This window comes from Bubalus kerabau, chromosome 22 (assembly GCF_029407905.1).
Source record: "Bubalus kerabau isolate K-KA32 ecotype Philippines breed swamp buffalo chromosome 22, PCC_UOA_SB_1v2, whole genome shotgun sequence".
NCBI classification, from domain to species: Eukaryota; Metazoa; Chordata; class Mammalia; order Artiodactyla; family Bovidae; genus Bubalus; species Bubalus kerabau.
The window spans coordinates 19,630,348-19,655,826 of record NC_073645.1 but is presented as its reverse complement, the minus strand read 5'-3'; the positions used below and the strand labels follow the sequence as shown (position 1 = coordinate 19,655,826).

Genomic DNA, 25,479 nt, shown 5'->3' with positions numbered 1-25,479 from the left:
CTTAAGCTTATAGAAGTCATACTCCTGTCACACTTTTAAGGATGGAGCTAAACCTTGAGCCCAGATAAATCTCCCATTTGGTGATGATTCCATGCTTCTGCTGCAGGGGGGCACAGGTTCAATCCCTCGTCAGGGAACTAAGATCCCATATGCTGCACAGTACAGCCAAAAAGACAAAAACTTAGTTCACCGGAGCACTTTGTTCCCTGACCACAGAGTGTCTGCCACCCTGCTGTAGGCTCATTCATCTAATAGCTGGTTTTGTGCATTTGAAAAAGACCATTTAATATCAGTGACACAGATGGCTTCCTGTAGGTGCATCTCTTAGGAAGAAGAACTTTCAGTAGTTGATGGAGCCTAACATGTGAGCCCTTTAGGAAATCTGACAAATCACAGTCTATTATTGTGGAGAAACCATGTGGCAAAGATCTTGCCAAGCAGCCATGCTCTGAAGTATAAGATGGAATTAGAGGGTGGCTTTGTTTGTGGCCCTAAATAATTCCCAGAAATCTGGAACCAGTTCCCCACTGGACTGACAACAGGATGATACCAGCTCTTTCTTTGCACTGGCCCCAAAGTTTCAAAGAGAGATTCTATTTAAAAACAAACAAAGAAACAGAATCTTTTCTTCTAGGGCATATGTGACCCTGGGAGTCCCACATGCTTTGTGGAGGCTGCTCCCTGACATGATCTAAAACCGGCCGGCCCACTAAGGGGCTCCCACACCGTTGGGGTCTGTCCTCAGCCTGTGCTGGTGCTGCCACACAGTCCCCTCTGTGTGCATATCTGCCTCATGAAGAGCCCCTCGAGATAACTGTCCGCTGGTAGAAATGGGTCCTAAGTTGCTCTACAGGCCATGTCCATGAAGTTTTTCTGCCACCTTTTATCCATACTAACGAATACTTCACTAGGAAAAAGTTTCTTCTTATCCAGTTACAGCTGAGATTTCTCACCTGGGATCTTAACCTTGGACGGCATCACAGAATCCATGAATCCTGAAAATTACATGCAGAATGCTGTGTGTTTCTGCATTTATCTGGGAAAAGTTAACATAATTTTTGTAAGAGGTTCATGAGCAACAAAAACAAAAAAGGAGTAAGAATTATTATTCTGGAGATAAACATGTTCAAGCAAGTTTTATTTTGTAAAGTTTCTTTTGATATATTACAAAAGCCTGAAGATTTTCATTCATCCCTAGAGCATTCAGAAGGTTCAGCTTCAGGCCTCGTCAGTGTCATTAGCCCTTCACTCCCAAAGGGTAACTAACTCTCCTTCCAGATGGCCTGCTTTGTCCTGCCAGCAGTCTCTGCGACAGCTGTGCAGGGGCTCAGCACCAGGCATTAGAGCTCTCAGAGCAATGACAGGGCCATGGTAGGGTGTGACCAGAGATGCTGCATAGCCTCAGGTGCTGCTGACTCAGGTGGAGAAACACCTAAGTTAGGAGGCTCCTGAGCACCTGTGGCCGGAGAGGGTAGGGCCTGTGTGACCCTGGGCACTTAACTTGGGTTACTTCGTAATGGTGCTAAGGGAGCTGTATAGTACAGTTTCTTAAGATTTGTGCTTTGGCTCTGGGGCAAAGGTCCCCAGCCCTGCCACTTATAAGCTGTGTGTCCTTGAGGAATTACCAACCTCTCTGGCCTCCAGTGTCCTTGTCTGTAGTGGATAAAGCAGGTACTTAATTCACTGGAACATTGTAAAGGTTAAACACGGTAGACCTTATAAAGTGATTAGCACAGTGCTTGGCACAGAAAATATGCTCAGTGTTTCACTGCATTCCTCTTTGATCTGCAGGTGGCAGCCTTGGCTATAGCAAGTGGTAATGGCTTGTTACTCAAAGGAGGGAAGGAGGCCTCGCACAGCAACCGAATCCTTCACCTCCTGACCCAGGAGGCCCTCTCAATCCATGGAGTCAAGGAAGCTGTACAGCTGGTAGGTCCCTGGGAATGAGCTAGGTCAGGCCCAGAGGAGCCGGGCCACGTCTTTGGGTGTTTGAAGCAAAGCTCAGGCTGCAGAAGGCCAAGCCGCTTGTATAGGCAGGCTTGACTGGAGGAGCAGCAGGTCTTGTGTGCCTGTGACGTTGGACAGCGCTGGTGCTGCCTTGGCCCAGGTTGGGTGGCTCGTGAAGGTCCCTCTCACACAGCTGTGTTCTGGTACCACTGATTGACAGGAATCATTCTTGAGGTCATAGGCAGCAGGAATACCAGACCTAGAGTGTGAGGCCTGAGCTCTGCTCACTGGCAGTGATTTAGGCCAGGTCTGATGAGATATATTTTATGAAAGTTTGTCAGAAACCATCATGCAGCTTGTGTGAGGTCATGCTATTAACACTGTTATTGTTATGGTCATTATTTTAACAGTTGTGTCACTCTCCTCAACCATCCAGTGGAGGTTTTGAACTACTATTGAGCACCTACTGTGGACACAGCACTTTCATCCATCATTTCATTTAATCCTCACAACAACCCTGTGAAAAGGATACCATTAATTATTAGGTCCATTTTATAGATGGAAGAAAAATAGGTTCATTGGTAAAATAACACCGCAGAATCACTCAGAGTTGAGATTTGGATCCAAGCAGACTCCAGATCCTTCTCCTTTTCCCTTGAGGCCCACTCGTGCGTACATTCCAGAATACTGTTGGCTGCTGGTGGGGAGAGGGGTTGGTGTATCTACAAACCTGCCTCATTATGTGCTCCCTGCCAAGAAGCTGGGCTATTCTTACAGCAACATAGTGGATGGAAAGAGCACAGACTGTAGGGGTTTAGGTCTCGGCTGCACCATATCCTCATTTAATGTGACAGATTTCCTCCTTCTCCTCCTTCCTGTTGGTGTGTAACGTATATAAAGAATCTTTATCTTATGTGATGTATAGGTATGCTCATTGCTCTTTGTGACCCTGTGGACTGTATGTAACCCACCAGGCTCTTCTGTCTGTGGAATTTTCCAGGCAAGAATACTGGAGCAGGTTGCCATTTCCTACTCCAGGGGATCTTCCCGACCCAGGGATCAAACCCACGTCTCTTGTGTCTCCTCCATTGGCAGGTGGTTTCTTTACCACTGAGCCACCTGGGAAACCCATATAATTGTGTCCATATATATATATACACACATGTGTATAAACCACCTGGACACAGAACATTGCCAACACCTGAAAGTTTCCCTGTGCCCTTCCCCATCAGCATGCCCCACCCCCCCAACCATCGAACCTTTGTTTTTTACTTCTTTCACATTCCATTTCTTTTGCCTATTCTTGAATTTCATGTAAATGAAATCATACAGAACGCACTCTTTCATCTGTATTTCTTTATTCATTATGTCCTCGAAATTCATTCTCATTGTTTCACCCAGCAGTAGTTTTCCTTTTTACTGCTGTATGCTGCTGCTACTGCTAAGTCGCTTCAGTCGTGTCTGACTCTGTGTGACCCCATAGACGGCAGCCCACCAGGCTCCTCTGTCCCTGGGATTCTCCGGGCAAGAGCACTGGAGTGGGTTGCCATTTCCTTCTCCAATGCATGAAAGTGAAAAGTGAAAGGGAAGCTGCTCAGTCGTGTCCAACTGTTCGCGACCCCATGGACTGCAGCCTACCAGGCTCCTCCGTCCATGGGATTCTCCAGGCAAGAGTACTGGAGTGGGTTGCCGTTACTGCTGTATAGTATTCCATTTATAAGCATGTACTACAGCTTATCCTTTCTTCTGTTGATGAACATCAGGGTTGTTTCCAGTTTGGGGAGATGCAGATTGAAGTTGTTGTGAACCTTCTTGTAAATGTATGTTTGTACTTCTATTGTGAGTAACACAACCATTTGGGGGGAAATTAAAAATAAAGAGAAGGGAAAAAATGCACATAATCTTCAAGGTCTAACACAAGCACTTCAGTCAGTCCAGCCAGCATCCTGGGGTAGGTTGTCAGCCCAAGTCATGGAGAACCGTGACTCCCTAGTAAGACTCAGCAGCATGTATTAGGCTGTGATCAGGGAGCCAGTGGAGCGGCCACCTCCCTTTGTCACCCTCACAGCCTGGCATACTCTGTATCTTCTTGAACTTCCAGAGATCACACTTTGTACCTCTTCTGTCATCTTTAAAAGTATCCATCCTGTGTTTTGGCTCACTGTGGCCTAGGCCTGTCTTCCCTACCAGACTCCTGAGTTCTCTGAGGGCAGGGATCCTATCCTGCATGTTTTGTAATGTGGAGCACAGCACCTGACATGCAGAGTTTAAGCATTTGCTGGACAACTTTTCAATTCCCATGATTCCTTGTTTTTGGAATAAGTTCTCACAGCATCAGACTTCGTTCTCAGGAGGTACAGGCATTATTTATCTGTGAAAGGGATGCTGCTACTTCCATAGTTTGTGTGATCAAAAGTCATCTTCATCTTTTTATTCTCTACCTCTTCAGGTGAATACCAGAGAAGAAGTAGAAGATCTTTGCCGCTTAGACAGAATGATAGATCTGATCATTCCACGAGGCTCTTCTCAGCTGGTTAGAGACATCCAGAAAGCTGCTAAGGGCATCCCAGTGATGGGGCACAGTGAAGGCATCTGCCACATGTACGTGGATTCAGAGGCCAGTGTTGACAAGGTCACCAGGCTAGGTGAGTTCCATCAGGTCCCATCTTAGGTGTGCAAAATAGTTCTCATGTCCTCAGTGGCCCTGGTTCATGTTAATAGAAACAATTCTATATTCTCTTTCAGTTAGAGACTCTAAATGTGAATATCCAGCTGCCTGTAATGCTTTAGAGACTCTGTTAATCCACCGAGACCTGCTGAGAACACCATTATTTGACCAGATCATTGACATGCTGAGAGTGGAACAGGTAGGACAAGGCCATCACTTCTGTCCTCACTCCCAAGATTTAGAAGCCTCTGGGATTAGACCAGGAGCAGCTGCCATTCCATTTAAGGCCATCTGAGAAGCAATGTTTTTGAGCATCTGCCATATACAAAGTTGTGTGCTGAGTACACAGAGTGAGTGAGACACGCCTGTGCCTCTAGAGGCTGGAAGAAACCCATACACAAATAGCTTCATTCCAGAGTGGAGTGTGTTCAGGGCTAAGAGGCTTCAAAGATAACACCTATCACATGGCAGCCCACTGAATGGACTCTTTCCTGGCATAAAGTTTATGTTTCTGAACACACATTCCTGTTTGGGTTTGACTTGGAAAGATTATGCAGAAATGTTTTCAAGCCAAAAATTTACATATATCCTCCCCTCCACAACTGTCTTCAGTTACCAATATTAATGTGCTTATTAGTGCAGTGATTTTTAGGAGTGAGCAATTTGTATAATGTCTGCTCTGGATTATTTTCTCACCGTATCATTAAGATGATAAACTAGTGCCAGTAAGTTTTGAATATAAATGTGTGTTCCATCCTAAAATCCTAATTGCAAAGAAATAGACACTCTCCAGGTAAAAATGGACAATGTTAACTTTTCTGTCAGGACACATTTTAAGCTTTAATATCTGGTGTCATGGCGTCCTTTCAGAACTGTGTGAACTGGCACAGCAGTAGAGAGAGTGACTGCTGGCCTTGGTTGCTTTGACCCTGAGCATGTGTCTCTTCCCTTCCATCGTTTTGCTGGAAAGGAAGGCTTCAATCAGCTTACAGATGTGGCATGGGAACCTGCAAGGACAGTTTAGAAAATGAAGATGTACCCCACAAATTACAAGGGAGTTAGATCACATGACCACTTATGTTTGGGGCCTGACCTAACACTAGTGACCTGTTTGAGCACTGGTGTGTGCCAGGCACCACGTTGGACTGGACTGGACAAGAGGAAAGCTCTCTTGTATCCAGGAGTCAAACCTCCAGTTCTGATTCAGACAGACCCACAATGTCACCAGGCCTTCTGAACATCGCCTGGACGTTCCTTAGTCAGAATGAGCCCGGATGTGTACTTCTCAAAGCACCTTGTAATGCAGGAAATAAAGCAGAGGGCACCTTGCACAGGGGTAGGGTTCTGGCCCCTAGGGAACCTGGTTGGATCCCAGGCCTGGAGGATGTGGGGCCCCACAGGGGAAACCGTGCAGGACCTTGGGAGCAATAGGCACCAGACAAATGGGGCTTGTTGGTACTTGAGCCAGTGCTTGATCTTGAAGAATCGTGACTGCGTCCTCAGTGACCAGCCCTCAAGATCCTTAAATTCCTCTAGCCAGGAGCGGGATTAGCCCCAAAATCTGAGCCTGAGCTGAACCTGGATATGGCTCCCAGCCTAACAAAGTCAGAAATCTAACAACTCACCACAGTTTGAAGTGTTTCCCAGTCAAGTACTGTTCTCCTCTAAAGCACACCTAGGACTTCCTGGCAGAGAAGAGAAGTGTGTTTGGAGCATCTCTGTCTTTCCATCTGAGTCCAGTGCCTAAATCCCACATGCAAGGGATTGGTATTTCTTTAGTCATGTGTTCATTTCCGTAAAATGCCAGCAGTCAAGGGCTTACGAGATGTCCTGCTTAAATCCCTGCTCCACTTTTACTGGGGGCTGTTGCTAGCAAGTGGCCATCAGCATTTTCCAAAGCAGAGCGTTCTGGAGGATGGAGGCTGCCTCTAAAAGGAAGCAGGGGCCGTTTTGGTTTCTAGGCCCCAGGATCCCTAGGCTCATCATTTCTAGACTCACCTTGCTGTTGGATCCAGAAGGAGGAGTATGCACTGCCTGTTTGTGCTGTGTTTATGTCATTGCCCCCAACTTCCTCTGCCCCAGGTGAAGATTCATGCAGGCCCCAAGTTCGCCTCTTATCTGACCTTCAGCCCATCTGAAGTGAAGTCCCTCCGAACTGAGTACGGGGACCTGGAGCTGTGCATTGAAGTGGTGGACAGCGTGCAGGACGCCATCGACCACATCCACAAGTATGGCAGCTCACACACGGATGTCATCGTCACGGAGAACGGTCAGTGCGCACAGGCAACAGCACTCAGGGTCTGCCGTGTCTGCCTTGATCTCCAAGCCGGCCTTGCTCCGCTCAGCCCCTCTGGGCCTGCAGGAAGACACAGTCTCAGTGGGCTGCTGATAGTGCCCGGGGTCGGCGGCACTTGCTGGTTCACTGAGTGCTTGTATATCTGTTACCCTGTTGTGTTGTCACAGTGGCCCTGGGAGGAAGTAGGGAAGAAGTAATTCGCTCCACTTCAAACAGGGCTCACCATGTGTCAGAGTCATCCCCGTTTAACCCATGCAGCAGTCTTTCCAGATTGCTGGAATAAGCCCATTTTATAGCTGAGGAAGGGCTTCTCAGGTGGCACTAGTGGTAAAGAACCTGCCTGCCTGATGCAGGAGACGTAAGAGATGCAGGTTTGATCCCTGGGTCAGGGAAGATCCCCTGGAGGAAGGCATGGCAACCCACTCCAGTATTCTTGCCTGGAGAATCCCATGGACAGAGGAGCCTAGCGGGCTACAGTCCATGGGGTCGCAAAGAGTTGGACACGACTGAAGTGACTTAGCACACGTGCACGCAGGTGAGGAAACCAAGGCTCCAGAGGTTAGGCAGAGAACCAACTAGCATAGGGCAAAACCAGCTCTACACAGTCACTCGTTCCTTCCCCGTGTGATCACTGAAAGGCACGCCTGGGTGTCAGGCACGGGAGGCTGACCTATGGTCAAGGAGAAGCCAGTGTGGCCCCTCAGGGAACTTCCAGTCAGTTTACTGAGGAATCACAGCACCACCAGTGAGAACAGCTAGTGATTACTAAGCGCTTGCCATCTGCTAGGTCTGGGACGAGTACTCCCCAGCTGTAAGTTCATTATGTCCTCTCCACAAGCTGGGAATGAGGTAATGGTGTCAGTCCTCGTTGATCTCAGGCATAGGTTCAGAGACCTGCCCACAGTCACCCAGCTAATGGATGTGGAGTTGGAGTTGAGACTTAAGGATTTGGCTCAGAGCCTAGAAACAGATAGTGTAGACAGGCCATTGCCACTCTGAGGGTATGTCTGCAGGGAGATCTGGATTTTAATCCAGTCTTTCTCATGTACCTACTGCTTCAGCAACATGACTAATGAAGCGGGTTTGCTGTCTTCCTGTTTCAGATATTCACAAGTCTGTATGTTTAATATTCAGGGAAGTGCCCCCAGGGGCCTGGGCCCTGACCTAGTCAGGCCCTGTTGAGTGGCTGGAAGCAGGGATCATTTTCCCAGCCATCCTAACTCAATTTCTTCTCATTATGCTGCAGAGAAGACAGCTGAGTTCTTTCTCCAGCATGTGGACAGTGCCTGTGTGTTCTGGAATGCCAGCACTCGCTTCTCTGATGGCTACCGCTTCGGACTGGGTAAGAAAGAGTCTGGTCAGAAAGAAAGCAGTCCCTTGTGGATCACTTTGTGGCCCAAGGAGCATAGTGAGGGTGGAGGAGACGCCTGGCGTTTACAGTCACAAATGTGGTCAGGATGATGGGGACAGACTGAGGGAAAGTGGGTTTATGAGAGAGAATGGTCACAGCTACCATGAACTGGTAGAAGTCCTGTGTTCCACGCACTTCACAGGTTAAGAGGGTAGGTACTTGTTTTTCCTTTTTCATGGATGAGGATGCTAGGATTTAAAGAAATGAAGTAACTTGCCCAAAGTCACGCAGCTGGTGTTCAGACCCAGAGCTGCTCGAGTTGAGAGCCGGGCTCACTCCCTCCTCTTTTGGCAGACCACAGCATGCCTGCATGCGTGGGTTGTGACAGGTGTGCATCCAGGGCCCCATGAGGGCACTGCCACCGCAGGCTTACTCCTTCAGAGAGACGCAGCCAGGTTGCCTTAGAGAGAGGAGTCCCCCCAAGGATAGGAAAAAAGAAGGCATTACTACTGCCTATGCTGGGCTGAAGTATCAGCATCAGAAATAAACAGGTAAGCCCAGAGGTGCAAGGTTGACTTCTAAAACAGACTTTGAAATACAAGGCTTTGGAAAGGCACCCTCCCCCTTTCTATCATTACTAGTAAAATCTCCATTCCCCCAGTAGTATAAGGATTTTTCAGACAGTCTCTGATTTTCAGGGGTACCCTTATACAAAGCTCCAGTAAGGCATTTATGGCACATCTGACAATTATTTCAGCTACTTAAAACATTTTAACTCCTCTGAACGTTTGAATAGAGAACTGCCTAGAGGAATAATTCTCACTGAATTATGAAACGTTGTTAAAGGGAATTTTGCTTAGTTATTCTTAGTCCTTGGGCTCTTTATTTTTAATTCCCATGTTTTTAAAGAAGAAATAACACACTTGTAAGGGCTGAGGTTCCCAGCATTCAAGTGAAGGTCCAAGATGGGGGAGGAGCAAAGACCACTGCCTTGTCTTCCCATCAGTCACTCAGAGCAAAAGCTCAGACTCTGGTTGAGTAAATTCCTGTGAAATGCATGAATAATAGTGACAGATAATATTTATTGAGCATTTACTAGATTTCCAACACCATGCCTAAGTACATCACATGCATTATCTCAGTTCTACATAATGGATTCTATTATTTTCCTGCTTTTCCAAAAGAAAAAACTGAAGCAAGAGATGGTTAGGCAGTATGCCCATAGTCATGTGGTCTCTATGCTGTTAAACCAGAGTTTGAAGCCAGTGGTTAGTCTCCTTGCCAACCACTGCCCCAGGCACCTCTTTGCTGCCTGCAGCACCACGCCACTGCTGTCCACTAGCTGGCTGCTTCTCATTGTTCAGGTTTCAGCCAAAGACAGCTCCTCAGGGAGGCTCCCCCTGACCACCCTGTCCCAGGTGCTGCCACCCTGCAAGTCTCTATCCCAGCACCCTCCACTGCACCCCATCACCACATGCAATTATTTGCTGAGGTGTTCTCTGGCTGCCTTGCCTACAAGAATACAGGCTCCATGAATTGCATCAATTATTCACATAGTTTATCCCCAAGGCTTAGCCCAGTGCCTGCTCAGTAAAGTTGGGATGAGCAGGGGAGCTCTGCCTTCACTGCACACAGTGCAGACCACCACCCCAGACCCAGAAAAAGCCTCAATGCCCCACATCTGAGGCTGGAGCGGGAGGAAGGGAAAGGAACAGTGTCCTTTCGTGTATTCAGTCACTGTCTTATGAGCACCTAACCAGCTGAGCATTCTGGGGAATATCTAGAGCATGTCCCTTACTATCTAGGGTTTGAAGGATACTTGGGGGGATAAAACCTCTGTTCATTGTTGTACACTTCAAACAAAGCCCAGATGTCAGATAATGGTATGCAATCCAGACACAAGACAGATGTCAGAGACAGCACTTGTAGAGTTGTCAAAATGCACTGCAAATAAAATATGAAAGAGACACCCGTGGAATCTGTTTCATTAGAAGAAGGGGCCTGACCATGATTTACAGTGAGCAAAGAACATGTTTATGGGGACAGTGGAAGCCAGGCCAGCCTAGGGAGGGTAGGTCAGGAGAGGAAAGGGAGAGGGTACCAAGCGAGGAGAAGGAAGAGATGGCCTGGTGGGTAGACAGGAAGAAGTCTAGGCAAAGCTGCTTCCTCAATCTTTGCTTTCCTGCAGGAGCTGAAGTGGGAATAAGTACATCTCGAATCCACGCCCGGGGGCCAGTGGGACTAGAAGGACTACTGACTACCAAGTGGCTGCTGCGAGGGCAGGACCACGTGGTCTCGGACTTCTCAGAGCATGGAAGCTTAAAGTACCTTCATGAGAACCTCCCTATTCCTCAGCGAAACACCAACTGAGAGCCTTCAGAGGAGAGCCGGGCTTATTCCGAGGGGTCTTCACAGTGAAGCTCATCTCAAGCATCTTGTGGTGAGCCCGGTCTTGTCTCCCACCTCCTGGGAGGACCTGCCTGTTGGAAAGTGCACCTCCATGCTTCTGGGCTGTGTGGCGAGATCAGTCTGAGCTAAGCACTCACATTCCAGCCCCCCTGCCTTCTCTTTTTTTCTTTTCTCTTTAAGTTAGAAAATAATTGCTCTAGATAGGGATTTTGCATAGTTGCTGCAGAGAGGGACTTTGCTTCACATAGTGCAATTCCTTTTGATGATAAAAATAGAAAGGTGCGGTTTTCCCACATAAAAGGCAATGGAAAAATCACAGTCGCTTTTTACCTTTTATCACCTCAATGAGGTAGAGTCTCTCTTGGCATGTGGTTGTTACAAGAGCCAGTCGTACCTGACAAGTCTCTCCACATTTCATTTCTTTCACATTCTTGGTCTTTAAAAATGAGAGATTTGGAATTTGGAGAGGGGCAGTTCTTATTAGCATTTTCATCCGAAACAGTCACAGAGATGGACTGAATCATTTGTACTGGGCAGGTTGGCCTTCTGTATTTATTTGTGGAGTGAATATAAAAAGCTTTCTAGCTGCTTGGTAGCCTCTCCGGATCCAGAGCTCAGCCCTACTTGTGACGTGGTTGGAGCCAAAGCTGTGGATGGGAGATGCAAGTTGGAGGATGAAGTACCTATCGCCATTGTGCTTGAAATTTTTATATGAGTTATTTTGTCATCCTGTCCTTTCTCTCCAAAACAAAAAATTAGAGAATTATTTTAATACTTTGGATTCTTCACCCCTTTTTGAGAAATAAAGTTCTTATGAAAAGCCTGTGTGCACTAGTTAAGTTCTGTGACTCCTTGTTGCCCCCGTCCTCTCCCCTCCCTTGTGCTCTCACACCCTGCTCTGACACAGCCTCTTCTCTGAACACTGATTGGCCTCAGTGGTGTCAGGTGTTGGTGGGAGCAGCACAGGCAGATCCCCACGGGGAGGGACTTAGTCTGAGAGAGGGGAGGGAAAGGAGAGATGAAGCCCCAGGACCCTAAGGACTGAAAACATGGTGATGGTCTGAAGTTGAGCGTGCTGTCCTCGTGCCGGGTCCACACGGCCTTAGGGTCGCCTGCTTCGCTGACAGCTCTGAGCTCTCCCTCCTTCCATCCTGTTCTTAACGCCCTTGGTGCCTGATAGTCTGCAGTTGAAAGATTTCTTCTCTCATGGGGTCCCTCCCAAAGAAATAAGCATTCACTTACATGTTTCTTCTTATCCTCTGAGGATGTTTTATGAGCACAAGAATTATGGTGTCATGGGGAGCATGTTCCCAGGCTGGCTCCAGATGCTACCTCTCATCCACAACCTTACATGGTTGGCCACGTTACCCTGCCTGCCCTGCCCCCTGACTGGGGAGTTCTGGCATAGCTTGCCTGAAAAGGCAATAAACATAGCTGCCTGAAACTGTATGGCAAGTACCACAATCAGCTCCCAACCAGACAACAAATGCCCCTGGAATCAAAAATAGAAAGTGACCCAAGAAGGCCAAGCCCTTGGGGAGGACTCCACTGAAGAGGCAGGCCTGGAACTGGGCCCTGAGAAAGACAAGTTGTAGGATAAGGAGAGGCCAGAGCATTCAGGCAGGGACTGGGGAAGCAAAAGCTGGAGAGGGGATGAAATGCAAGTCAGAGAGCAATGAATATACAAATTTGGAGCTGAAGTTCATGTGGATAAACAAGACAGTACATCCCAGACAGCTGGGAGGTATAACCTCACCCTTCTTAGGGCCTGGGACGGGGGTGAGTTTAGTGCAGGAAGTGCAGCTAAAGTTTAGTCATCCGTAAGCCCATTCTCCCTGTGCAGCCACAGGGAGCCTCCTTAGTCCATTTCTGCAGAAACTGTGGACCGTCAGAATTCTTTCCTCTTCCCTCAAAAGCAAAGCGAGTCCCAAAAGAAGACCAGGGAGCAGCTGTAGCCTCACCAGTTTTCCCACCCAGACAGTCTTCCAGCCCTTGGCTTGTCCTTGCTCTAGGAAGCCAGCTTTCTATTCCAGAATTCTTTCTGTGGCCCTACCCTCCTACTTCCCTTTCTTGGCCACCAACTCCTGGCAACACAAGCTGCTGAGCAAACCAGTCCTGAAGTTCCCACCTCCCCACCGAAGGCTGAAAAGCCCTCAACAAATGTGTTTATTCATCAAACCAAGTTTACTTGGGTTTAGGTTTCCTATTACTTAAAAATAATGATAATAAAGGTAGTTATAATAGTAATAAAAATAATGTCTGACAATATAGTCATACATTATGGGGGCATTTACAAAGTTATTAATATTCATATGGAAAGAAAATTGGGCAGCCAAAGACTGGATTCTTAAAGGTACTATTTGCTCTATATCCTTTATTTTACGAAACCATCTCTCCCCTATTTTGCAGTAACCTTGCTGAGTTCCTGTGATTCAAGGGGCATGGTAGGTGGGCTGGCGGGGTGGGGGAGGGGTCATCTGCCCCTGATGAGCACCAGGCTCATCACCTGGTGAGCCTGTCTTTAGATTCCCTACTATCCATTGATGAACAGTGCACCCAGGTGCTCACTGACCACCTGGTGACATGGACTACCTGGGCAGAGTTATGGAGGTGGAGGGGGACTTCTCTGAGATCCATGGGACCATTCGGGACATTGGCAGCCTAAACTGATTATATGTCATTGCTGACTCCAACTCATCTCCTAAGCAGCATCTTCATTCTTGCCTAGCCATGGACATAAACATGCCTTGGAGTCTACTGAAGTGGAAGGTGGGGTTAATGTTACAGTATCTTTTCTGCTGGTGTTTCTGGCAAAAATCAATGAAGACCTTTGTAACTGCTCTTTTGGCAGCACTCGCCCTTTAGTGAGAATGAGAGGTAAAACTTCATTCAATATTCAGTGAGCACCAGTTGTGTGTTGTGTGCTGAGTATAAGAATAACCACCCCATCCAGTGGTTCAACGCTTAACCTCAGCGTTACTGCTCTACCCCCGGTAGTTCTTAACTTCCAATCTCTACCACCTATCTTACCCCCATTCCTAGGAGAAACCCTTTAGCCAATAGGAAGACACCAGACTAGACAGATTTGCTCTGGACTGTAGGGGAGGCGGGTTCCCTACCACTTCAGAGAAAAGACACCTGGTTCTGGGTTCCAGCTGGCCCCAAGAATGCTCTGACACTAGAGGGCAATCAGGGCCCACAGACCTAAGGAGGTCTGTCCTCAAGTCTGGATGAGCTGCGCTCCACCAGCATCCTCAGACTATCCACCTGGAGATGAAGTGCTGGCACAGCCCAGTGACGTCCAGAAATCCGTCTACTTAGAAGGTAAGAACATGGGCTTCAGGTGATTAGAAGCAGAACAGAGTCTGGGCCTTGATTGCACCACTTGCTAGCTGTTTGAGCTGGGGAAAGTGTCTTTGAATTTTGATAACGCTTATCCATAAGTGGGCTTTGTGAAATTATATATAAAGCACTCAGTGCAGTGGCCAGCCTATGGTAAACTGTCAATACTGTTAGCTGTATTATTCATTTTGTTCTAGCTTTCACTTAGTTCTGGACATTTCTATTTTAAGTCCAAACATCTCTTCCTAGGAAATGAAGTGGGGGACACTCTTGGGAGATAATCTAGTACTCAACAGGCACTATAGCAAGAGCCTTACAGATGATGCCACAGCAATCTGAATGAATTATCTCTATTTTCTAGGCTCAGAAACCGAGGCTCAGAGAAGTGAAAGTTGTGAGCCATGTCCAACTCTGTGATCTATACAGTCCATGGAATTCTCCAGGCCAGACTATTGGAGTGGGTAGCCTTTTCCTTCTCCAGGGGATCCTCCCAACCCAGGAATCAAACCCAGGTCCCCCACATTTCAGGCCGATTCTTTACCAGCTGAGCCACAAGGGAAGCCCTTGAGAGTCTGAGTAAATACCCAGGTCACACAGTTAGGAAGTGGCAGAACCTAGATTAGAACCAGATAAGTGGGCTTCAAAGCTCTTCACCACCACAGCAGGCTACAGAAGTAGTGTTTTCCTAGAAGTTCCTGTACCTTGGCCCAAGGCAGATTGTAAGGCAGAAGAAGGAGGTTGCCATAGCTACTAACTAGACCCCTTTTCAAGTAATCAGATCCCAGGTCTGCTCCAGTTTTGCAAGAGGAGATGCTTGTCTGGAAACTCTCCTCAACACCTGGCCCTGGAGGGAGCCGACTGCACCTGAATTATTTAGAGAGTACCTAGACATTTGATATAATGAGCAGGTGTGGATGCTCCTCCAACTTTCCCCCAAACATGCCTTTACTGACCCTCTCAGCCTCCCCTCGTTGCCTATGAGGAAAAAAAGAAGCATCAGCATTCCCACATTGTTTGTCTACCTCCTTCATTCTCTATCCTGAAAATTTTCCATAAGAAGTAGGCTATTTTCCTGGAAAATCTCAAAATACTGTTGGTTTGAGTTGAAATTTATGTAAATAGAACCCTAACTAGTCAACGGATAAGTTGTCTTTTTCTGTTGATACACACACAGTGCATTTTCCTCTATCCTAAAGTTGTACAAGTCAAACCAAAAGACTGAATTTGAATAAATGGAAAAAAAAAAAACGAGGTAACAAAAATATTCATACTATGGATTTCAATCACATTAAAAAAAAAAACAACTATGCTTAGAAAAAAGACTGGAAGGAAATATAAAGTGGCACTTGGCCTATAGTTTTTACACCATATTAGTTAACCATATAGTTTTTACACCATATTAGCATATGGAATAACATGATGGCAGTTATTAATGAATTCAGTGATTCTGGCAATAGGGTGTGCTCCCCACTCATACATCCTTATGTACCCCTCACATGCACCTCTTACCTGGACCATCCATCCATCCATCACTTCTGTTCTCTCATTTCTTATTCATAGGCCAGGAGTGAGATCACTGTGCAGCCTGAAATTGTCCTGGTAAAGAATTGCTTCCAAGTTTCTTCCTGATCCTCTGTATCTAATCTGTAAATCTGTGTTGTTTTCAATATATTTTGTAGTAACCCAGTTAGATTTTAATGTGAAATTAAGCTGAAACCATTGAATCTTAATATTTTAAGTATCTATCTCTTTATAGTGAACTATTTGAAAACAATTAGCCATTAAAAACCTTGTTTATAAAGAATATTGATTGACATGGGGAAGAGGCTCACTACAAAATGTTGAAGAAAAAACTTGTCTATACCTCCATATCCATAGTTCTTCCACATCCACAGATTCAACCAACCATGGACTATATAGTATTGTAGTATTTACTATTGAAAAACACCTGTGTATAAGTGATCCTGCACAATTCAAATCCATGTTGTTGGAAGGTTGTAGTTACTCTAGGTTCATATCTATAGTATTTATCTTTGATAAAAAAATATTTGAAGCACATATGGCAAAATTTTAACATATGGTCTTGATGCTGGGTAGTAATATAACAGTGATAACTGTTACATTACTCTCTCTGAATTCTTTCACAATTAAAAAAGAACAGTGAAAAGATATTTATTGTTCATGTTGACATCTTAACCCAGTTATTTTATCAGATTTTCTGATATCCCTATTATAATGCCTGGAATAATGTAGGTAAATAATAAGTATTTTCTTTTAAAAAATAAATAAGAAAAACTTGGCTTTAAAGAGGATAGTTAAAATTTCCCAATTAGGAAAAAGACTGGAAGAAAATGTATCAACATATTATGAATGATGCTTTTTTATTTTTATTGAAATATAGTTGATTTACAATGTCATATTAGTTTCAGGTATACAGCAAAGTGATTCAGTTTTATATATATATATATATATATATATAGTCTTTTATAGATTATTTCCCATCATAGGCCATTAGAAGGTACTGAGTATAGTTCCCTGTGCCATAAAGTAGGTCCTCGTTGGTTATCTATTTTATATATAGTCCTGTATCTTTTAATCCCAAACTCCCAATTTATCCCTTCCCCCTCTTTTTCTCTCCATAAATTTGTTTTTTATGTCTGTGAGTCTATTTCTGGTTTTTAAATAAGTTCATTTGTGTCATATTTTAGATTCCACATATGTGATTTATTTGTCTTTCTCTGACTTGCTTCACTTAGTATGATAATCTCTAGATCCATCCATGCAGCTGCAAACATCATTATTTCATTCTTTTCTATGGATAAGTAATATTCCACTATGTATATATACCACATCTTCTTTATCCATTCATCTGTTGATGGACATCTAGGTTGTTCTCATGTCTTAGCTATTGTAAATAGTGCTGCTATGAACATTTTGGGTGCATGTATCTTTTCGAATTAGAGTTTCCTCTGGATATATGCCCAGGAGTGGGATTACTGGATCATATGGTAACTTTATTTCTAGTTTTTTAAGAAACCTCCATACTGTTCTCCATAGTGGCTGCACCAATTTACATTCCCACCGACAATGTAGAAGGGTTCCTTTCTCTCCACACTCTCTATTGTGAGTGATTCTTGCTGAGTTGTTGTTTTTATTGTTCAGTCACTCAGTCATGTCTGCCTCTTTGCAACCCCATGGACTGCAGCATGCCAGGCTTCCCTGTCCTGCGCTGGGACTAATAGTGAGTTTTACTCATCATTATATTTTTCCGTTTTCCAAAGTTTCTATTTTACTACTTGAAATATTTTTAGAATATTTTTCTTATTTTCATAGCTACTAATATTTATCCCTGTGGGAAATTAGTGGTATGATGGCAAATAAAATTTATGATAACAGTCTTTTAACTCTGCTGCTACTAAGTCATTTCAGTCGTGTCTGACTCTCTGCGACCCCATAGACAGTAGCCTATCAGGCTCCTCTGTCCCTGGGATTCTCCAAGCTTTTTTTCCCATCCCATCCCACATTGTAGTCTGTCTTTTGCAGAGAAGAAATCAAGGCCCAGGGGGCCAAGTCCTGGAACTGGGCCTCTGCCTGCTAGAGAGATTGTCAGCTCTTGGGCACCTCCAACCAGTGGCTCCTGGTTTGCCTATTGCTGTGCTGGTTTTACTCCCATGCTCAGAGCCTTCCCAAAGCAAAGAAATGTCCAAAACCCATGAAGTGTTTCTGCTTCAGGTCCTTCACTGAACTCAAGTTTTCCTTCCCTAACTCACAAGTAAGACTACATCTCTGTGTTGCCAGATTCTGTTTCCATGCAGACAATTAGATGGTAAATAATTCAAGAGAACGGAAACTGGCAAAGTGGTGTGTGATGTCCAAATAGCTATCTTGTTTACCCTCTGGTGTAAACTTCAGGCTTGTCTGCAAGTCAGAGCCCCAGGAGTAGGTAAAATGTGCAGCAAACACAGGAATGTCCCTCTTTCCATTCTCTCCCATCTTTGACTATTGTTGAGGGTAAGAATGCAGTTTCCCGGTTTGGTTAAAGTGAAACAGCATGGCTTTGGCAGAAAGATTCAGCCGACTTCTTAGGTAAGTCCAAAATTCTTCCGATGATGGGTTGGATGTCCAGAATCTAAAAGCATCCACTTCCCCTTGTGGTGAGGATTCATGATCCAAAGCTGAGGTCTCAGCGATTTCACCATGCATCATCCCTGTCTTCCTTCTGTGCAGTGAGGGAGATACGTTTCACCAGGCCCTTCTAAATCTGCCTGTCATTAAAGAAACAGTCTTAGTTAAGACTCTTTGAGTTACAGGTAACAGAAACCACCTTTACTTGCTGATGAAGAGAAGGATAATGTATTATATGGACAAGGGGTGTATCACAAAGCCCAGAAGCAAAAAAAATTTAGAGCTGGTCCACTCTCTCAAGAGACTAAAACTAGCTCATGCAAAAAAGAGAAATTTGTGCCTCAGGTAAGCAATCCACAGTGGAGGTGAGTGACTAGAATCAGGGGTCCCAACATCCCCTCAATGCTCCCATGCCTCTTCTTTCTGCATGAGGGCTTCCTTTCCTCCTACTAGAGACTTCCATGAACACGGGACATAGCCAGTGAAAGCTTGCACACTTACTCTCACAACTCTGTCTCACCACCCTCTCCCTGCCAGCCACAAAAATAAAAAGACTCTCAGCTCCCAGTTTCAGTGTGGAAAGACTCTGGTTGGTCTACTCAGGCCACTTATCCCCCCACGTAGTGACTCTGTAGAGGAGGGGCTATGGCATGGTCTGGGGTGATTCAACCAAACATACCTGTTTACCTGTACCATTATTAAATCTTGAGATCATTTCATAGGACTTCCTTTTCTGATAGGACATAATATGCAACAATAATCCAATGTTCCTGCTGAAACAACCAGAGAAAAACTAGATAAGCTACAAAAATTATATTTTTAAAGACATTGGACAGGTGTAGCAGCAACAAAGACTAATAAGATTCTGGAGAGGAAAGAGCTTTTTCTAAATGGGATCCCTCACCATTTTCTTCCCTGGAGATATTTGCCAAAGCTAGGAGAAGGCAATGGCAACCCACTCCAGTACTCTTGCCTGGAAAATCCCATGGATAGAGGAGCCTGGTAGGCTGCAGTCCATGGGGTCGCTAAGGACTGAGTGACTTCACTTTTGCTTTTTACTTTTCTGCATTGGAGAAGGAAATGGTAACCCACTCCAGTATTCTTGCCTGGAGAATCCCAAGGACGGGGGAGCCTGGTGGGCTGCCATCTATGGGGTCGCACAGAGTCGGACATGACTGAAGCGACTTAGCAGCAGCAGCAGCACGATAGAGCTTGCAGAGAAGGCAATGGCACCCCACTCCAGTACTCTTGCGGGGAAAATCCCATGGATGGAGAAGCCTGGTAGGCTGCAGTCCATGGGGTCGCTAGGAGTTGGACACGACTGAGCGACTTCACTTTCACTTTTCACTTGCATGCATTGGAGAAGGAAATGGCAACCCACTCCAGTGTTCTTGCCTGGAGAATCCCAGGGACGGGGGAGCCTGGCGGGCTGCCATCTATGGGGTCGCACAGAGTTGGACACGACTGAAGCGACTTAGCAGCAGCAGCAGCAGGATAGAGCTTGACCCAGGCATAAGGTCTTTCCTGGGACAAAAAAACTCATAGAGCTTTTGATGATCAGTGTGATCTGGCCTAACACTGGAATCTAGAGGAGCTCTAAACACATGGCCAGTTTTCCCCATGTAGCACTTGCTGAATTCTGGGATGCATCAGGAGAGACTGGGTGATAAGTGTTTCTTATAAGAGAGAAACTTCCCACAGACTTGCAGTAGTGATGAAACAAAGAGGGATGAGGGCCACATCACATATGGCAGCTGTCCCCTCAAGACAGTTGCTGAACTTTGAAACAGTGTGGGGCAGAACAAAGAGCTGAGCTCCTAAGAGCAGAACTAAATCTTCCACAGGCTTTCAGAGTTGGGAAGACAGAGACCCACTAGACTGTCAATCAAAAGCTCGAGTGGCCTCCGTCAAGGAACAAGATGACCTAGAGTTGTACTGGGACTAATACAACAGCAATTCAGCCCCGGCTCAGCTGAATCCTTGACTAGACTGAGATGATCCGTCTTTTATACCATCAAGAAACATGCAAAGAGCAGGAAAATGTGACTAATAATTAAAACAAAAAGTAGAGAATAAAAGCAGACCCACAAATGATTCTGACATTTGAGTTAGCAGACTAGGACTGTGTAATGTTATAAACTTGTGAGAGAAAATCTAGCAAAGGAAAAGAACACAACATATGAAAAGAAAAAGAATTTCAGCAGAACTAGTATCTATCTATCTATATATATAAAAGAATCAAATAGACATTCAAGAACTGATAAATGCAATATCTGAAATTAACTCACTAAATGAAATGCTTCCTTACCAGTTGGTAAATACCTACCGGTCCAAGCCTCAGTGGCCACCTGGCCCTTCCTGGACCACCCTGGACTTCCCTATGATGCAACAACTGAAATGTTTATTGCTGACCCAGCCTGGGGCTTCTAGGACCCTGCATTACCACTGCTGCAAGGATTCCTTCTGACTGACTGGTGTGTGTGCTTTTCCCATTTGTCAACTGCTTTGATGTTACTTAGGACCTCCCTGGTGGCTCAAACGGTAAAGCGTCTTGCTTACAATGAGAGAGACCTGGGTTTGATCCCTGGGTTGGGAAGATCCTCTGGAGAAGGAAATGGCAACCCACTCCAGTACTCTTGTCTGGAAAATCCCATGGACAGAGGAGCATGGTGGGCTACAGTCCACTGGGTCGCAAAGAGTCGGAACGACTGAGCGACTTCACTTTCACTTTTGATGTTACTTGGTACTGTCATTGAAAGGCCCCACCAGAAACAAGTGATTGAAGTTGGGAAGAAAGAATCCCCCAAAGGGGGTAATACTACAATAAAAGGAAAAATGAAAGGACATAGAAAGGGGTGTTTTTTCACTATGAGGTTCTTAGTGAAATCTGGAACCGCAGGCTGCTATTTGCTGAATTTACATTGTGCTAAATTTCGTATCTACCATGGCCAAGGAGAATGGAATGAGCTGTGGAGAAGAGATTGAGCGACGAGCTGGACTAGCTAGATGTGTTTGCTATGTTGCTTGGTCTCTGGAATCTGACTGAGTGACAGCTCGCACACCAGTTCAACTCATGGAACACTAAGGAGAGCTGCAGAGATTTGATTTTCATCAAAGGCAAGAGAATCTGGTGAGAACTAAATGCCTTTCAGAGTGCAGGTCCAGAGAGCAGTTTTTAGAAACAGATAATTCTGGGTTCAGAACGCATGCCTGCCATCAAGCTGCCTTGGGTGAGTCACTCTGCCTCTCCTATTGGTCTCATAGGCTGGTGGAAGGCACTGTGGTTAACTGTCTAACAGTTTCCTCCCTTCTTTGCTGAAAAAGGCCTCATTGTTCTTTCAGAGAGTTTCACTCTTTACCTCTCAACTCAGGGGTGAATCATGCTTGGTCTAGACCATTGTAGTAATTCTACACCCTGGTCAGTGCTTGAATTAAGCATGTGTATATGAAGACCCAGTTCCAGTCATTGAGATGAAAGGGGTGATCAACCAAAAGCTTCTTAGAAAGCTTTTTTTGTACTTAAAAGAGCCTGTGCCTCTGCTAAATATTGTCTTGTTCAATTGGATGCCTGGAAATTCAGCAAAAATTTTATAGTCATGAGAGGAGTTGGCCTGGAGATTCAAGCCAACTGAACAAAAAGATCGAAGGAACCTGGGTCCCTGATGACATCATCAAGCCTCCAATTTAACCAGTCCTAAAGCTGCCCTTGACTTCCTACTTTTGCATTCCAATCCCCTATAATGAAAAGGACATCTTTTTTGGGTGTTAGTTCTAAAAGGCCTTGTAGGTCTTCACAGAACCGTTCAACTTCAGCTTCTTCAGCATTACTGGTTGGGGCATAGGCTTGGATTACCATGATACTGAATGATTTGCTTTGGAAACGAACAGAGATCATTCTGTCGTTTTTGAGATTGCATCAAAGTACTGCATTTCAGACTCTTTTGTTGACCATGATGGCTAATCCATTTCTCCTAAGGGATTCCTGCCCACAGTAGTAGATATAATGGTCATCTGAGTTAAATTCACCCATTCCAGTCCATTTTAGTTTGCTGATTCCTAGAATGTCGACGTTCACTCTTGCCATCTCTTGTTTGACCACTTCCAATTTGCCTTGATTCATGGACCTAACATTCCAGGTTCCTGTGCAATATTGCTCTTTACAGCATCAGACCTTGCTTCTATCACCAGTCACATCCACAACTGGGTATTGTTTTTGCTTTGGCTCCATCCCTTCATTCTTTCTGGAGTTATTTCTTCACTCATCTCAAGTAGCATATTGGGCACTTACAAACCTGGGAAGTTCCTCTTTCAGTATAGCAAAGGAGAAAAGGAAAGATATAAGCATCTGAATGCAGAGTTTCAAAGAATAGCAAGGAGAGATAAGAAAGCCTTCCTCAGCGATCAATGCAAAGAAATAGAGGAAAACAACAGAATGGGAAAGACTAGAGATCTCTTCAAGAAAATTAGAGATACCAAGGGAACATTTCATGCAAAGATGGGCTCAATAAAGCACAGAAATGGTATGGACCTAACAGAAGCAGAAGATATTAAGAAGACGTGGCAAGAATACACAGAAGAACTGTACAAACAAGATCTTCATGACCCAGATAATCACGATGGTATGATCACTCACCTAGAGCCAGACGTCCTGGAATGTGAAGTCAAGTGGGCCTTAGGAAGCATCACTACAAACAAAGCTAGTGGAGGTGATGGAATCCCGAGCTATTTAAAATCCTTGAAGATGATGCGGTGAAAGTGCTGCACTCAATATGCAAGCAAGTTTGGAAAACTCAGCAGTGGCCACAGGACTGGAAAAGGTCAGTTTTCATTCCAATCCCAAAGAAAGGTAATGCCAAAGAATGCTCAAACTACTGCACAATTGCACTCATCTCACACGCTAGTAAAGTAATGCTCAAAATTCTCCAAGCCAGGCTTTAGCAATACGTGAACCGTGAACTTCCAGATGTTCAAGCTGTTTTTAGAAAAGGCAGAGGAACCAGAGATCAAATTGCCAACATCTGCTGGATCATGGCAAAAGCAAGAGAGTTCCAGAAAAACATCTATTTCTGCTTTATTGACTATACCAAAGCCTTTGACTGTGTGGATCACAATAAACTGTGGAAAATTCTGAAAGAGATGGGCATACCATACCACCTGACCTGCCTCTTGAGAAACCTATATGCAGGTCAGGAAGCAACAGTTAGAACTGGACATGGAACAACAGAGTGGTTCCAAATAGGAAAAGGAGTACGTCAAGGCTGTATATTGTCATCCTGCTTATTTAACTTCTATGCAGAGTACATCATGAGAAACGCTGGGCTGGAAGAAGCACAAGCTGGAATCAAGATTGCTGGGAGAAATATCAATAACCTCAGATATGCAGATGACACCACTCTATGGCAGAAAGTGAAGAGGAACTAAAAAGCCTCTTGATGAAAGTGAAAGAGGAGAGTGAAAAAATTGGCCTAAAGCTCAACATTCAGAAAACTAAGGTCATGGCATCTGGTCCCATCACTTCATAGGAAATAGATGGGAAAACAGTGGGAACAGTGTCAGACTTTGTTTTGGGGGCTCCAAAATCACTGCAGATGGTGACTGCAGCCATGAAATTAAAAGATGCTTGTTCCTTGGAAGAAAAGCTATAGCATATTAAAAAGCAGAGACAGTACTTTGCCAACAAAGGTCTGTCTAGTCAAGGCTATGGTTTCTCCAGTGGTCATGTATGGATGTGAGAGTTGGACTGTGAAGAAAGCTGAGAGCCGAAGAATTGATGCTTTTGAACTGTGGTGTTGGAGAAGACTCTTGAGAGTCCCTTGAACTGCAAGGAGATCCAACCAGTCCATTCTAAAGGAGATCAGTCCTGGGTGTTCATTGGAAGGACTGATGCTAAAGCTGAAATTCCAATACTTTGGCCACCTCATGCAAAGAGTTGACTCATTGGAAAAGACCCTGATGCTGGGAGGGATTGGGGGCAGGAAGAGAAGGGGACGACAGAGGATGAGATGGCTGGATGGCATCACCAACTTGCTGGACATGAGTTTGAGTAAACTCCAGGAGTTGGTGATGGACAGGGACGCCTGGCGTGCTGCAATTCATGGGGTTACAGAGTCGGACATGACTGAGCGACTGAACTGAACTGAACTGAAAGCTGCCCTTGCTATGGACTTCTTGTTACATATGTTGTTTAGTCACTAAGTCGTGTCCGACTCTTTTGTGACACCATGGACTGTAGCCTGGTAAGCTCCTCTGTCCCTGAGATTTCTCAGGCAAGAATACTAGAGTGGGTAGCCATTTCCTTCTCCAGGGGATCTTACTGGCCCAGGGGTCAAACCCACGTCTTCTGCTTTGGTGGGTAGATTCTTTACAACCTAGCCACCAGGGAAGTTCTATCACATATGAAATAACTAACTTCCTTATTGTGAGTTTGAGATTTCTCTTATGCAGAGTCAAAAGCTTCCTAATGAACTCAGGATTGTGTTATTGAAGATTAGATTAAATAAAATAATTTGTGTAAAGCACTTAGCATAGTTCCTGGTATAAAAAGTGCTTAAGGGACTTCCCTGGTGGCCCAGTGGCTAAGACTCCATGCTGACAATGCAGGGGGCCCTGGTTTGACCCGTAGTCTGGAAACTAGGTCCCACACACCACAACTAAGACCCCATGCAGCCAAATAAATGAATAAAATTTTCAAAAGTGCTCAAAAGAATAATAGGTCTTATTTTTATACCACCACCATCAGCAGCATCATTATTATTTTATTTCACCTTATTGCTTCAGCTCTGGTTATAGGCAGAGAAAAATAAGTATGGGATTTAAAGATGTGATGATAGGGATGAGGGTATCATAGGAAGGGAGGTGAATCCAGGTACATTGATTCCTCCAATGGTCCTTCTAACAATGGTTTTAGTTAACAGTTTTTCTTTGCTCTTATGGGTGCATAAGGCAATAGAAACTGACATAGTTTAGTTCAAACCAATACAAAAAAAAATGATTTTTTGAAGGTTATGGAGTATGTCACCTAAATGAAGAAAGAGATGAACAAAGAAAATTTAGTTAAGGAAGGAATTAGGACAATACCAGATACGTCTGTGGTCAGCATCCAAGGACCTCATGCCATTGGTGTGAGTGTTTCAAAAGGGTATTTTTTGTTTGTTTGCTTGTTAAGTGCTATTAGGAACTCATAAGTTGAAGTATATTTAAGGAGCTTGGGTTCAGTGAAGTTATAATACTTATTGACTATATCATCATTGGCCAGTGGGATTGCAGGAGCCTCCCATCTGTTCCTAATCCCTCTTGGTCCAAATCCAGTAGAGTTTGCTGGGCTCTTACTTTCTGTGGACT

At 44.9% G+C, this 25,479-nt stretch overlaps 1 protein-coding gene across 2 annotated transcripts in view; it reads left to right on the top strand.

Moving 5' to 3' along the window:
* ALDH18A1 (aldehyde dehydrogenase 18 family member A1) overlaps window positions 1-11,494 on the top strand; it is a 41,126-nt gene extending 29,632 nt beyond the window's left edge. For both annotated transcript variants that reach the window (XM_055560064.1, XM_055560063.1), the window contains exons 13-18: window positions 1,792-1,929; window positions 4,397-4,592; window positions 4,693-4,814; window positions 6,698-6,884; window positions 8,158-8,253; window positions 10,451-11,494. In XM_055560064.1, the coding sequence (XP_055416039.1) occupies window positions 1,792-1,929; window positions 4,397-4,592; window positions 4,693-4,814; window positions 6,698-6,884; window positions 8,158-8,253; window positions 10,451-10,632 (921 nt within the window). In that variant the 3' untranslated portion in view covers window positions 10,633-11,494. The remainder of the gene's footprint in view (window positions 1-1,791; window positions 1,930-4,396; window positions 4,593-4,692; window positions 4,815-6,697; window positions 6,885-8,157; window positions 8,254-10,450) is intronic.
* The last annotated feature ends 13,985 nt before the right edge of the window (window positions 11,495-25,479 follow it).